The following is a 14,235-nucleotide window of genomic DNA, read 5'->3' as shown; positions in this document are numbered from 1 at the left end:
AGAAACAATCGTTCCACCCACAACTGTTCCAGAATTCAGCTGCCGGGCTTTTAACGGCGAGTAGGAAAAGAGAGCACATTAAACCTGCTTTAGCATCATTGCTCTGGCTCCCTTTACATTTTAGAGTTGATTTTTAAATTTTATGACGTTCTTTTAGAGCCTGGCTTGGACGGGTCCCAGGCTGTGGAATAGACCTCTTAACGTTCTATGAGCCTGAACGTGACCTCAGATAATCCAGTCAGTTACTCCTCTGTGTTCCCTGCTTCGTTATCCAGGCGCCAACATCAAACCGTAGATTGGGTGCCATGGGCCATTGTTGGCGTTCCAGCTAAATCACACCGGCATCTCCACTCAGTGCTTATTGGCTACAACGCCAAAGGCATAACTTGGTTTCTCTGATGACATCATGAGCTTGCAATTTAAGTCATGATCATTCCATGTAAAACGTCTCAGTCTTTATTGATGGAATTGTCGGGCGATGTGTTTGACCAGAAGCAGCGGGGAGAGTGAGGCTCCTGGAGATGAGGGCCCCTGTGTGGGGTCCGGATAGTTGGTACGATGCTCTTTATGGCCTCCTCGGCGGAGGCCGCCGCTCCCTCTCGTTGTATTCACTCCACCGAGGAGATGATGTGATCTGTGGCTTCAGGATTACGTTCAAACTCTGTGCTGATTGATCAGACGTGGTGGCGCCAGGAAGGAAGCAGTTACATTCTGGGGCGGATTTGTTCAGCACAGTGAAAAATTACATTGTTTGACTTTGTGTCTGGCTGAGGTCACGGAGGTGGACGGAGGCTCCCGCTCTCCAAGTCTCTTCTCGTTAGTCAAGTTCTACTTCAGCGTATGAGTGAGAGCTCACCGACTCTCTGAGTGGGCTGAAACCGTCCTCATGGACGATGATCTGCCGCTGCTTTGTGTCAAGTGTTTACATTCTCCAGGTGCGTTCTAGTGTTCCTTGTTCTGGACCGTCCTCCACACTGTCTCTCTCTCTCTCTCTCCCTCTCATTACATGGGTTCAGTATGACTGACCTCACCAAGCCACTTCGTAACATTTATTTTTGAAAAGGGCTAAACAAATAAGGAGCATTCGGCGGTTGCAGCGAGCTAATGAAGTGCGCTGATGAGTCACCCAGCGCACACAAGCCTGCTGTGTCTCAGCCCTGCTTCTCTGCTCGAGAGGACACTGGAGGATGAGGGAAATCATATAAAGGGCCCCAAAAAGAGGGGCCCTGACATCATCAAATCCGAAAGGTTACTGGCCAACGCTTGGCGCGCCCGCCAAAGAAAAACACTATTGATATTCTGTGGGTCCGGCGGCGGACAATGGCGAGGCCTGTCCCTCCCTCTCTCCCTCATGGCCTGGAATGGCAGAGATGTCACAGAGAGCCTCCAAACAAATGGATGGAGGGATAGAAAGGGATGGAGGGATCAGGAGGAGGAGGAGAACAAACACATTGTTCTCGGGGTGGAGAAAGGGGTATTGTGAACGAGACAGATAGCTTATGTGGGAGAATGGGGTGGGGGAAGAGGGAGGGACACAAAAGGACAGCGAAAGGTGAAATCTGGCATTATTTTTCCATAACCCTTAAACTTCTTAAAGGGAGACGCAGCGGGGACGAGTTCAGCTTTCATCTTGTTTTCTCTCTTTATAAACTGTGATCCCGAAGCTCCCGGCTGCATCTCAACATGCGGCGCGGCGCAGTTCAACAGGGCAGCGAGCAGGTAGGTTTGCAGCGTCCCCTGAGAGCCAGTTTGAACGGGTGACTTGATGTGAACTAACAGCCACGCTGTTTGAACACAGGACAGGACCTCGGTGGAGATGGAGGCTGCTGTGCTGAAATGCCCCGCAGGCGTGTGATGTACGCCAGCTGCCCCCCTCGGTAAACACCAGTGACACACACACACACACACACGGGCTGCTAAACAGGCGCACACATCCATGCACTGATGTGATTAAAAAACATTTGCAAATGCACAAAAGAGGAAACAAAACGCTGGAACGTCTCAGCGTGGAGCCTCTCACACCCAACGCACAGATCCAAGGACTCTCACTTCCTCCCCACTTACACAATCACACAAATGAGACAGGGACCAGGCTCGCTGCAGTCAACAGAGTAATCCACAACAAAGGCCAGGATCATACAGCACACACAATATGGAATTCATTACATATTTGCATTTTCAATATTTCATGCTCTGTTGCCTGTTTGATTTCCATTAGGGCCTTTTTCCATTCCTCACACTCGCCGTTTCAAGCCACCTTCCAAAGCGACGGTGCAGCTGAACGACTCGTATTTGAAATTCAGATTCGAGCAACACCAGCAAGTCCCTCGTTTGTATTAAAAAAAAGATGCGATGATGATATTCAAGATGAATGGCAGATGCGCCCAAAGGAGTCTGCAGGAGTCGAGATCAAGAGAAATCCTCACGCGAGAGGTATCCGGCGAAGACAACAACGAGAAACACTCGCGTGCACACAAACCGTGGCGGATGAAAACGCCGGTCAAATCAGAATTTCTGATGATTGCGCTATAATGGCGTCCTTCTGAACTCCCCTTCAGCAGACATGCAGGACGCAGCCACCGCCATCACCAAGACTCTGAAACAAATCAAAGGCCAAGCAGCAGTTTGGTGGAGGGCAGAGCTGCACGCCAAGATGGCGGCATCAACCTCTGCACGTGCAAACACTGATGACTGACACGTTCACACTAACAACGTCCTGCCGGAGCTGCACCACAGGGTTCAGTCTGCCTGCGAAGAACCGGGCTGCTGACCACGTGACACGCGGTACGCCACGTCTAATCAAACGCTGTGGCGCAGCAGACCAGGACCAGGACCAGGACCAGGACCAGGACCAGATGAGAATAATGATTTCAAAATCAATTGTGCCTCTATTTATTTGTTTATTTTGCTGTGATTTCATTTGTTTTATGGAATTTTAATCTTTTGAATGTTTCATGTATTTTTATGTTGTCTATCTCTTATTCACATTCTGGCGTCAAACTCTTCAAGGTGATTTTAACGTGTCCTTGCTGTGCAGGGAAGATCAAGCTTACATGAAAGGTGCAGCACGACTCAAGCTTCCCGTCATCATCATGATGACGATCATCACATCATCATTTTCAGAAATCATGTTTCAGTGTCAGTCAAAATATTCACAACTGGATTTGTTTTTCAAAATCCTGCTGCCTCGGTCCTGTCAGGTGAAACAGACCGGACCGTGAAGGACAGATGTTTTTAAATCAACCGTTAACGCTCTTCTAAAATGGCTAAAGTTACTTAGTTAGTTAGTTAGCACCTGTCAGATTTTAGAATTTCTGTTCTTATTGACCTGAGTTGAGATGAAGCATCGGTCATGGCTGCTCCAACACAAACCAAAACGCGCGTGGTACAGAACAACAGGTTGTATCGGCTGTTTTGCTGTGGACATTTTATTTTCAGGTGGTTTTCTGTTTAGCTGCGGAGCTAAGAGGGTCTCCTCAGACCCTGGGCTGCGGAGCTAAGAGGGTCTCCTCAGACCCTGGGCTCACTGTTATTTCACTATGTAAAAGCTTCTAAATCGTCTTCCACGAGGGGAACTTGGCGTCTTTGTTCTAAATCTCCTTTCAAAATCATGACTTGAGTTTGTTTGGCCCAACATCACCGCTCAGCTTTGGCTCTCAGAGAGAAAAGGTTTGGACTCAGCCGTCCAAGAAGTAATATCATCATGTCTCCCACGACGGTTTGTCACTTTTACGTACAAAATGAGGAGGATCAGGAGTGTGCAGACCTGACAGATAATAAGAACACAAATAACAGCACCATTAATAACCTGACGACGAACATGCAACACAAGCGCAAAACATCCTGGACGCACATGCAGCCAGAAGCGTTCCAGCATTTTCCCTGGATGTGGTCATGTGTGAATGAGGGCCAGAATCAAGTTTCTGGGGAATCTGCACTGACATTCCCACCTTGCAAGCTAAAGCTGTTTTTGTTTTTCCCTCCCAGCTCATTCCCAGACAAATGACTAGAACGCACCTGGAGAATGCACTCACACACGATTCCTTGCAGTCCAAATGCTGGAGCGCTCATCAGACAGGGCTGCACGTGGACATGAGGCTTTGCAGGGAAAACGGGAGAGGCTGCTGTGAAGGAAAGCAGGAACATTACCGGAAAAGTTCCCAACCTCCGCAGGGCCCCCAATACCAGCATTTCCATTTATGTGTGAACAGGTCGAACATGGGAATGTTCTGGAAAGCAGTGAAATTCGCCAGTAGACAGTATTTGGAGTAGAAGAGGCTTTGGAATTAGCAGGAGCGGAATAATTCTCGGGCAATGGTAGAAACAGTCAGAAACAACACTGGTCCCACTTCAGTCCCACTAAAGCTCCGACATAGGACGGTGCTACAAGGGTCAAAGGGCGTGATGACCTCACCAGGTCTGAGGTCATTCATTGTCTTCTACAAGAGGAGTCATGACAAACATCCTGGAACCTCAGTGACCTGAACACCCAGGACAAACCAGCTAATCGGTCAAGCCACTGAGCAGCTGGTTCTGGTGAACAGGACAAATGCTCGACGAGTCCCTCAGTTCTGGTTCCACACCGGGAAAAGAATTTTACAGATTGTTTTGTTCCTCTGATTTGAGAGCCGCACCAAACAATCCCATCCCTGGTCTTCACTGGGAGCGATGGCGGTTTCACCACACGTTGGGAGAGTGTAGCAGCTGAAGAGGAACCCAGGACTTTTGGTTCAGACTTGTTGAAGCAAACCAGCTTTGTTTCATGCCTCCAAGCTGGTTGACCTTGTTATTGTTGGAGTGAATTTAATCAAATGTGGCACAAATGTCGACTGGGACTCCAAAATGACCTGAAAACATTTTGATGGTGGAAGGTCGAGGTCACTGCGACAGGCAAAACAGTGGTGTCATACGACAGCAGCGGCCAGTTTCGACTGAGGCCATCGAGCGAGCGGAGTCAGCCAGCCGAGCGTTCGCTAGATCGACCTCGATGTCTTTGTGCTGACCTTGAATGTTTCCTCAGGTTTTCTTAGGCAGCCCAGTGAAATCACATTTCAGTGAAACTGCTTCTAAGTCTCAGTCTTTCTGACTGCTGTTTTCAATCCTTTTCACTCACCAGTAGAAAAGATAGTTGATGAATATTTGTCGTCTGGTTTACATCAAAGTAGCACTTCCCACCTGTCAACTCGCTTCATTTGTGGTGCGGCTGAAGTGTGGGACTCCTCTCGCAGTCACTCACGCATCCCTGCTGCTCAATGTTAGCGCCTCCTGACACCAGACAGGTCTGACTCACTCACTCAGAAGTAGAAATACTCAAAGTGGTGAACTTTAGGCTCCGCTAACAAAGCTCTTCAGCAGACACACACCGCCACTCACACACTCCGCTCATTTGTCGTGACGTTAGGAGTGCAACAGCTCCTCGTGTTGTTCATGCAGTTGTGGTGCTCTTGTGTGAACGTGCGCCTGAAATCCGCAGCGAGCTCTCAAGGAGTAAACAGCGCTCTCCGTCACTGTCAAAACACCCGCAGCACGTCGACTCCACTCGGCATTTAATGCAATCCACACGGCTGCTTAAGGATGGAGCAGACAAAAGCCAACACATCACACACACGCTAAGTGGGTTCCTCCTGTCACATGGCGTCACTATGCAGAAAATCATCTTTGCCTCTTCAACAGTCGATGATTGATTTGGTCAGGAAAGTTAGTGGATCATCTAACAGAAGCTGGAGTCTTTAGTCCTGCTGTTGGAGCAACTGTCAGCTGCAGCGTGTTTCCCATCACTAATATGGTTCCAGGCGGCCAGCAATCTCCTTGGCGCGCACACACACACACACACACACACACACACAGCCTTTTCAAGGGCTCAAGCAGAAATCAGAGCAGTTGAAATCATTGGTATGCTGGCGCGACATCTCACGTGTGGCTCGGCGGTTCAGCACAGCGAGTTCTGATGGATCTTTCACCAGCAGGTACGTAGAAAAATGGTCACTGAATCAACACCAAGTTTGTTTAAAACTGGCGAGAGCCTTTATTTCCATTCCATGTGACAAGAAACAAACTTATTTACAATTACACTGAAACTGCCATCATTCATTTCTTCCGTCCAGGCGGTCAGTAGTAGTCCTCCGGATCCACTTTCTCTCCCTGGTTCTGAATCTGCTGCTGCTTCTTGTACAACTCAGCGATCTGCAGATGTGACGGACAGAGAGATGGAAGGGTTTGGATGAGCGAGCATGAAAGAGAGCAGACAGGCCGGCGGGAGGGATGGAGGGAGGGACGTCAGGTCAGTAACATGAAGAGGAAACGCTAAAAATAACACTTTGATTATTCATAAGTCAGGCTTTGAAGTGGCTGACTCTCAGCTGGTGACGAGGAGACGGAGGTTATGTTCACTCGGGCTCGTCAGGATTTAGGGGCGAAGGCTGGGAGGCGGGATAATGAATAATGTGTGAACAGCAGGGACCACCCAGGAGCGGCAGTCGCTCAGCGGGGCGGCGCAGTGAGAAGTAAAACAATAGAACAGCACGTCAGCATGGAACTCACCGGCTCCAATCTGCTGCGGCACAAATGTTTTCATAAATTCTTCTGACACCGAGCGGGTCGGTTTCAGTGGAACTGTCCTCTAAATCAGCGAGTGTGAAAGTGTGTTTTGTGCCAGGGAGCGTGAGCGCGTCCTGACAGCAGCGTCATTATAATGCAGCGGTGTTTCTCAAGTGTAGCAGGAACACATCCACATCCTGCTGTTAATGGACTGCTTGATAATTCAAGTCAGTGACACTTCACGGATTCACACCTTCATCCGCCGCTGCTCTGATCTGCACCTCAATTAAAACACAGTCAACAACTTTTTTCCTCTTCTCAGGCATCAGGAGACTTTCCTATGGTCTGGAGGAGCTGATGTGATGTCACTCACTGGTCAGAGGAGCTGCGGGGGGAGAAAGCACCTACTCTGGTGTAGGTGCTCTGCCGGGGCAGGCTTGCCGCCGGCTGGTCTGGACCAGAGTCAGAGCGGAGATCCTTCTGTCAAACTTTCGGCTGTAATGTCAAATTCTGATCATAATGAAGAACCACCGCAAGGTGATGTCAACGCACGGAGCGCACAGAAGCAGAGGAAGCGTGAAGCTCGTTGTGGTGATGCTCAAGTCAAGCATCCACCGTGTCGGCCGTTAGCATAACGCTAGCCCTGTACTTCTAGCGGTTGTACTGCGCTTCAGGTATCACACGGGTGGTGTTCATTTGAGGAGATGATTTTCAGCAGAGAGAAGACTACAAAAGCACTGCTCCTGCAGCGGCGTCGGTGACGATGTGAGACTTGATTAATAATTACAGGCTGATGTGTCCAGGCGAGTACGTGACCTGCACATCCAGCAAGTAGAACTGACAACCTCCCAGTGTCTTACCCAGAATCCAACGCTCAACTGTGCCGACGTTCCAGGTGCAGACGCAGTGTCCTTGCTGGTCTATTCACCCTGGAATTTTACTGCATAGCTGCAGGAAGCAACCACAGCAACGCCATCTCTACTCAGCGGCTACACGGTTCAGTACTTGACGAACAGGCTTGAGGTTTTACCGCTTCAAACTGAAATCGGAACTCTTTGACCCCCGACACCCCTAGCGGCGGTTAGCACAGGTGATCTGATGTACCTGAGATCCAGTCGTGGCGTCCTCGGGCTTCTTGTCATCTCTGATCCGCAGAAAACGAGGGAACCTCAGAGAAACACCCTTCTCTGAATCCACCTGCATGAAGACGAGTCAGAGTCACTGAAGTCGAGCAACAGTTGCCCTGAAAATCTCAAAGACCGTCTTTCCTTCCTAGGAAACTTGGTGAAGAGCATTGATGGATTGTGAACATGCAGGAATGAGGTGGGCCTGAGAGTTGGGACCGCACCAAAGACTAAGAATGCACAATAATAACCACCTCTACCCTGATGTTATGAAGCTGATAGATGGACGACGTGGGAGCACGCGCGTTGGGTGTGTTCTCCTCTTCTTGATTAAAATCGGCGATTACATTGGGGAGCTAATACCCCCCCCCCCCACACACACACTTTTCTGAATTACACAGGCGCTGAGTAAGCGCAGCACTTCTCCCTCAATCTGTAGATTAGCTGAGAATCACATAAAAAAAAACCCTCGGCCCCCCCGGGTTCCTCAAACATGAGCATGTGGAATAATGGCTGAGCTGCTGATGTCCAGCTGCACACCCGCAGATGATTAGAAATAAATAACTAATGAGGACTTCATCATGGCGGCAGCGGAGGGGAGGCTTCTGCAGCCGGAGCTCATTAAGACTTTCTTGAGGTCCGCCACGACACACCATCACATCAGCGGTCCTGCCGTCATTAACATCAACCGCGCGGTTGCTGGGCAGATCTCCCGTGTCTCCAGATCAAGGAAGAGTAGGAGGGACGGGTTTTAGGCGAGGTGGTGATCTGTGTGCATCTGGATTCCAAAGATCAAAGTGCTCAACGCCATTTTTGGATTCATATCTTGAGTGTGTGGGTGGGGCCTGCGGGGGGTGTGTGATGCGATCAACACAACCACTTCAGAAACGACTTTGTTGGAAACCAGTTTGCTTTTGAGGACCCTTGGATGAAAAAAAGAATTCAAATAGCATCCATCTTGTTTGTTTGTAATGACGAAACTGTAAAAGGCAACGAGATGCAACAAGTGAAACATGTCGATGTCTGTTCAGCCCAGTAAAGTCAAACAGTCTATTTTCTGATACACAGCAGGGTTCGTTCATATTTTATGAATACAATTTGTTGTGTTGGTGTTCTGGCAAACATTTGTGCTGTGCCAAGTAGCTGCTAAACAGGCATTCATGGAGCTCAAAGCAGCACTTGACAGTATGTCACATCATGGGGTTCATGAGACTTCCACTGCTGGCAGCAAAGCAGAACAGGGAGACTATCAGTGGAAACACGAGAGGGGATTAACAGCGAGAACTGACCAGTCCCATGGCGGCCTTGTAGACAGGCGACAGCGACAAGTCGGCGCACTTCACCTCCCACACCTGCACGGCGTCCAGCCACACGTCCGGCTCTGCCGATTGGTCGAAGCGGTAGTAGGCACGGGGCCTGGGAAGAATGTGTTCCTGGAGGACAGCATCACCTCATCAATGACATTGACGATACATTACAAGATATCAAGTCAAAGTGACACAATTTCCGGTGAAATGACAGAAATAAGCACTGCGGATCTGTAGAGAGAAACTGTACAAAGTAGGGCAACGCATTTCTAAAGAAGCGGATAAAAGACACAGCCAGAGTGGCTTTGGTTGCCCTGCTGGATCCTGCTGCCTCACAATCACCTCCCAGGAGAAAGCGCAGGTTTGAACACTCAAATTCAAATGATACCCATTTGCCTGAGGGGCAACATAAGAGCGTGATTTCCGAACCACATTATCAAACACTTGCATGAAATGTTGCATTCAGAAACACTCTGATATGCGCATGTTCCCCGATATTCATCTCTTAGGGTGTAAAAATGAAACGCTGCAGCTGAGCTCAGGCCTCCACCCAAAGCTTCCTGTTCTGTAAGCAAAACTGTCAACATCTACAATATTTAGTGGTGTCTTCATAGCTCTGACACCTGCGATCATGCTGTCAGCGTAGGTGTCACTCTTTAACAAAATGATACCCATCTCCTCCCGGCGTAAAACAACCATTTCAGCAAATGTGGCGGTGGAACGGTGCAGTTAACTCGACTGCTGCAGTGTCCACAGAACTGGGTCATAGTTAAGTAATGATGAGAAAAGAGGGCTGCAGCAGTGCTGCTGGTTTCTCGCACACATTATTTATACTGTAGGCATTCGAGTGACTCTCCTCAACAGAGTGAATTACAATGAGTGAGCCAGTAGGCGTGTAGAGTCTTCTAAAACGCTGCTGGGGCCTCTCTCTTACAACTGCCATGCACAAAATGTCATGTTGATGGGTGGGTTATGAGCGAGGAGTGATCTGAGCCCCACTAAATACTGGTTAGTCTTCTTATGGTTATGATACGCAAAAATGCAACTTTACTAAAGATTCGTAATAAAAGCCCACTCAAGTCTAAAAATGCTGCGATGAAGGGCCGTATGAATGCACGGCTCTGAGTGGAGGGCGAAGTGTTCATCGGAGGACACACGGACGACTCCTCCTGAGGGCGTGAAGGCAGCGACTGCAGGTGCCGCTGCAGGAACCTCCAGGATACGTGCTCGTTCTGCAACACCGTGCAAGGATGTTTAGCTAAAACTTCAACTATGAAGATGAAGCGGCGCATCAATCTGTTGAGGGTTCGGCTCAGAGGCCTGCGTCAGAAGAAAGCTAGAAATGAATAACAGAAATCAGTACGACGCATATCGGCTTCATTTTTGGCATCAACGAACCAACAATATCACTTTCTCCTCCTGCACCACTCGGCCTCTCAGTGACAGAGCGCCCACCGTTGCTCCCTTGCTCAGACTAAACAAGCAACAAGACCACATCTTTTAAGTTACAGATTCTTGAAGCTGCAGATGAAATTCCTCACCAACGGCACGTCAGGTTCTGGGCTTTACTTCTCCTATCAGGAGGGTGCAACAGAGACTGAAAGCTTTAGGATTTTTCTTCTGTCTTGTGTGCTTGCTGCATTGCCTCACTCTTGTGTTTTCACATCGTATCGCATCATGACAGTGCCTCATCATGGTCATGCTTCAAAGTGACGCACGTGGAACCGTATCACTGTCCGTTTAAATGAATCTTATGGGTGGACCTGCATCCAGATGCTTCTCCGATCGCCCTTGAAGTTTTGAATCGTGACCTCATGAAAGCACCAACAGCAGGTTACTTGAAGCATCCTCCCAGTGGACGATGAAGAAGAGACCACCATGACAGAATCTCCAGGTTCCAGTGTATTACAGCTCGTCTCTTGGTGTGAACTTCCTCATAAAATCTGTTACTCGAATAATGGAGAATAAAGTGAGAAATGATGGCCCACTGGGCAGCAGCTTTGACGACGCGATCCCTCGCATTCTTATCAGACTTTTACTGTGAAACACCTGCACAGGAAGCGTTGACTGGCTGTCACATGGCACTGCTCAACATTAAACAGAAAATAATGAGCAACTAGAAACTGTTGTATTAATTTAATAGAGGGTATCAAAGCCACTATGAGAATTTACAACCCTCTCACAGTTTTGGGCTTCATTTCTGTCAGTAATAATCTTGCAGTGACACCTGGGGGTGGAGCTGCATCATGGAACAGTTGGTTGAGGTGAATAAAAACAGAAGGAATGGCTAAATTCATCAGACAGCTCTTTTTTCCCCTCAAAAAAAATCAAGAGTATACAAATGAGTTGGGTTAAACCACCTTACACAACTTATCTAAAGTTGCTACCACTTCCAACAGGGAACCCCAAACTTCCCCTTCCCTGGCAACATCAACCAGCTCAGACTGGTCCTCCACTGGCCTGTGGCCTCCTCCCCAGGGACGCGTCCAGGTGGCGTCCTTACTCGATGTCTGAATCACCCCAGCTGCCTCCATTCACAGGAGCAGCAGCTCAACACCGAGTCCCTCACGGGTGACTGATCTTCTCACCTTATCCCCAAGGGAGATGCCACCCTCCCTCCGGAGGAATCCCACTTCGACTGCTTGTATACGCGATCTCCTTTCAGTCACGACCCATATTTCAGTACCTTAGGTGAGTGTACGAACAAAGACTGACCGGCAGATTGAGAGCTTTGCCCTCTGGCTCAGTTCTTTTCATCAGAAAAGTTCAGCAAAGCGAGTACAAAACAGCTTCTACTGCTCGGATTCTCCGGCCCATCTTACACTCCTCCCTGCCCTCGCTGGAGAAACGGACCCTGAGATACTTGAACTCCGTCACTGTGGGGAAAGTCAAATAATCTGATAATCTGGCTAAACTCTCCTCTAATTTGCTGCCTGTCAGACTTCGCTGTGGCCATTTCTCCCAGATCCAAGAGTTACTTTGGTGCATGTAACAATATCATACCAGCCAATGAAAGGGAGGGAAAATCCTGACAAAACTCAAACTGTAATAACTCTGAAATGTACTTTAGTGGTGTGTAGTTTCAACCACCGCTTCCCTCACTCATTAAAGATTAATCCCCAGAATGAATAGAGAACGATGTGGGTTCTGAAGTCAAAACAAAACAAAACAGGAGCACTGTCTCAGACTTGGACTGACCCGCATCCTCAGTTCACAATAAACATCAAGACAATAAAAGAAGAGATGGGAACGCGGTGTTTGTCGTTACAGAACAGCACATCCCCACCCAGAAGAGCGTGAACGCAGCCAATCATCGCTCAGCCTGGATCCCAGCAGCTTATAGCTGTGCAACCAAAGCAACATGGCCTCACCACTGGCATGCCTTAATTCACCATCCATCACTTTCAGATGGAGGGTTTCATTACAAAGCACTAAAGTATTGCCTGTATTGGTCTGGGGGAAAAAGGTTACAATGCCTTTTCAATCACAGCTTCACTGATTCTGCAGCAGTTGGTACTCCTGAGTTTATAACCTTAAACTTAACAATATTACTTTCAAGTTCTTTATGTGACAACAACCATGTGTACCAGATCTGTTAGGTCTCACAATTAGCGTGGCTTCAAAAATGAAGATTTATTTCTCAAAAGCAGGTCTGAATACAGCCGATAAAGCCCTCAAATGAATTCTGACTCCCAGAGCAGCTATCATTTTCAGAGAGCAGTTGTCAATTTCTTCAAACGTTGCTGCTCTGGAACAAACCTCTTCAAATGTAAATTGAAAAAAGCAATTCATTACCCTACTTCAGCGCACATCCCCACAGTTGCTCCAAATCCAGGTTTTTATTGGGGAAAGAGGAGTAGTTAGAAGGCACAAGCCAATATTTCCCACAAAAATACTAAAATCACACATTTGCAAGCAAATACACAGAACCTGAAAATATGTCTGAACATTTTCGTCCGACTGAAACTGAACTACGCCAATCATTCCAATTCTGGACGAAGCCAATCATGAACAGTCAAGGAGATGTCATCACGGCGAGAGATACAACAACACTTTTGCAACTGCTCCTTGAATGCTAGTGTGCGGATCAACAGGGACGCCACTTGCTTATTTGTTTGACACGTGACGCAAAAGGTTAAGCAGAAGGAATTCTGATCGTGACAAGTGAAGAAAAAAAACTAGCTTGGAGGAAAATGGTTGCAGTATTTGAGTACTGAGAAAAGAGGCTGCATCGTCTTCCATCTTTCTACCAACACATTTAGTTCAGAAAAACCTTGTATTTTTTTGACAGAGATGAACGGAATGAAGAATTAAATGAAGAAATGCTAATTTCTTTTGAAATCGCATCACCTGGGGCTGAAAAGTGTTCAACTCCGAAGTTCTGACTATAAAAGGGTAAAACAAGATTTTTGCCAGGCTCGAATGTGTCAGAGTGCCACTTTACCTTTAAGAACTTGTAATGCTGCTCCAGATCTTCATCCTTGAAGCCTGTCCCAATCTAGAGGAGACAAAAGGAGATAAGAAAAGACACACTCAGATATACACATACACGTATTCCCTCTTGGTGAGCAGGCAGACATTTGGCAGTGAGCTGCAGAACACAGAGCAGCAAGCAAATCCCCCATACACCACAAGCCTTGTCTGCTTGCCTCGCCTGAAGCATCATGTCACCTCTCAAAAGACCTGAACCGGCAGAGACACAAGAAGCACCTCACACGCTGACATGCAGAGGCATAAATGTGGTATATCATGCAAATAAAGCATTTTCTAGCTAAGATGTCCTCTAAAAGGGAGGATTCTGCAGATGTCCACAAATGCTTCGAAGGCTGCTTTCCCCCAAAGGATGACTCATTCGAACTGTGGCACTGTTGTGGTTTTCAGCTGGCAAGTCCTCGTAAGAATATGAAACAACTCGTGCAGTTTGGAGAGTAAGCAGCTTGTGCATGCAGACAGCAGTTGGTTGTCAGACGTGTCAGACAGAGAGGCTCTAAGTGGGCAGACACTAGACTGCATCTCCCAATCATCATAGATGAAGTGAAGGGTAATTGGCATGCAGCTTCCACTGGTAAGAGCCGCCCAGCAGTGGTCAGGATCGGCTCTTCTGCCCCAGCTAGCCTGAATTTTAAACTCATCCTCCTTCTCCTCCAAGTAATTATCAGAGCATTTAGTCACAGTAACTGGTGAAAATGTACCTGGGCTCCAGGAAACTAAAAAGCTTGTTGAATTCCTCGACCTCTACCAACACTCACTGGCAGCACATCAAGCTG

The 14,235-nt window shown here is 48.0% G+C and overlaps 1 protein-coding gene and 1 long non-coding RNA gene across 3 annotated transcripts in view; one reads left to right on the top strand and one right to left on the bottom strand.

Annotated features, from left to right (window-relative positions):
* Positions 1–1,596: 1,596 nt before the first annotated feature.
* Positions 1,597–6,275, top strand: LOC147262142 (uncharacterized). The gene is made up of 3 exons (XR_015115972.1): positions 1,597–1,719; positions 1,799–1,877; positions 2,219–6,275. It is a non-coding gene; the product is annotated as an uncharacterized LOC147262142 (long non-coding RNA).
* Positions 6,011–14,235, bottom strand: part of lig1 (ligase I, DNA, ATP-dependent) — a 48,569-nt gene continuing 40,344 nt past the window's right edge. For both annotated transcript variants that reach the window (XM_086204563.1, XM_086204562.1), the window contains 4 exons: positions 13,413–13,466; positions 8,951–9,094; positions 7,642–7,734; positions 6,011–6,183 (listed from right to left, as the gene is read on the bottom strand). In XM_086204563.1, coding sequence (XP_086060689.1) covers positions 6,109–6,183; positions 7,642–7,734; positions 8,951–9,094; positions 13,413–13,466 — 366 coding nt within the window. In that variant the 3' untranslated portion in view covers positions 6,011–6,108. The remainder of the gene's footprint in view (positions 6,184–7,641; positions 7,735–8,950; positions 9,095–13,412; positions 13,467–14,235) is intronic.

This window comes from Aulostomus chinensis, chromosome 5, assembly GCF_037954235.1.
Source record: "Aulostomus chinensis isolate RoL2024-O1b breed Wild chromosome 5, RoL_Achi_v1.0, whole genome shotgun sequence".
Taxonomy (NCBI): Eukaryota; Metazoa; Chordata; class Actinopteri; order Syngnathiformes; family Aulostomidae; genus Aulostomus; species Aulostomus chinensis.
This window is presented reverse-complemented; position numbering and strand designations above follow the sequence as displayed.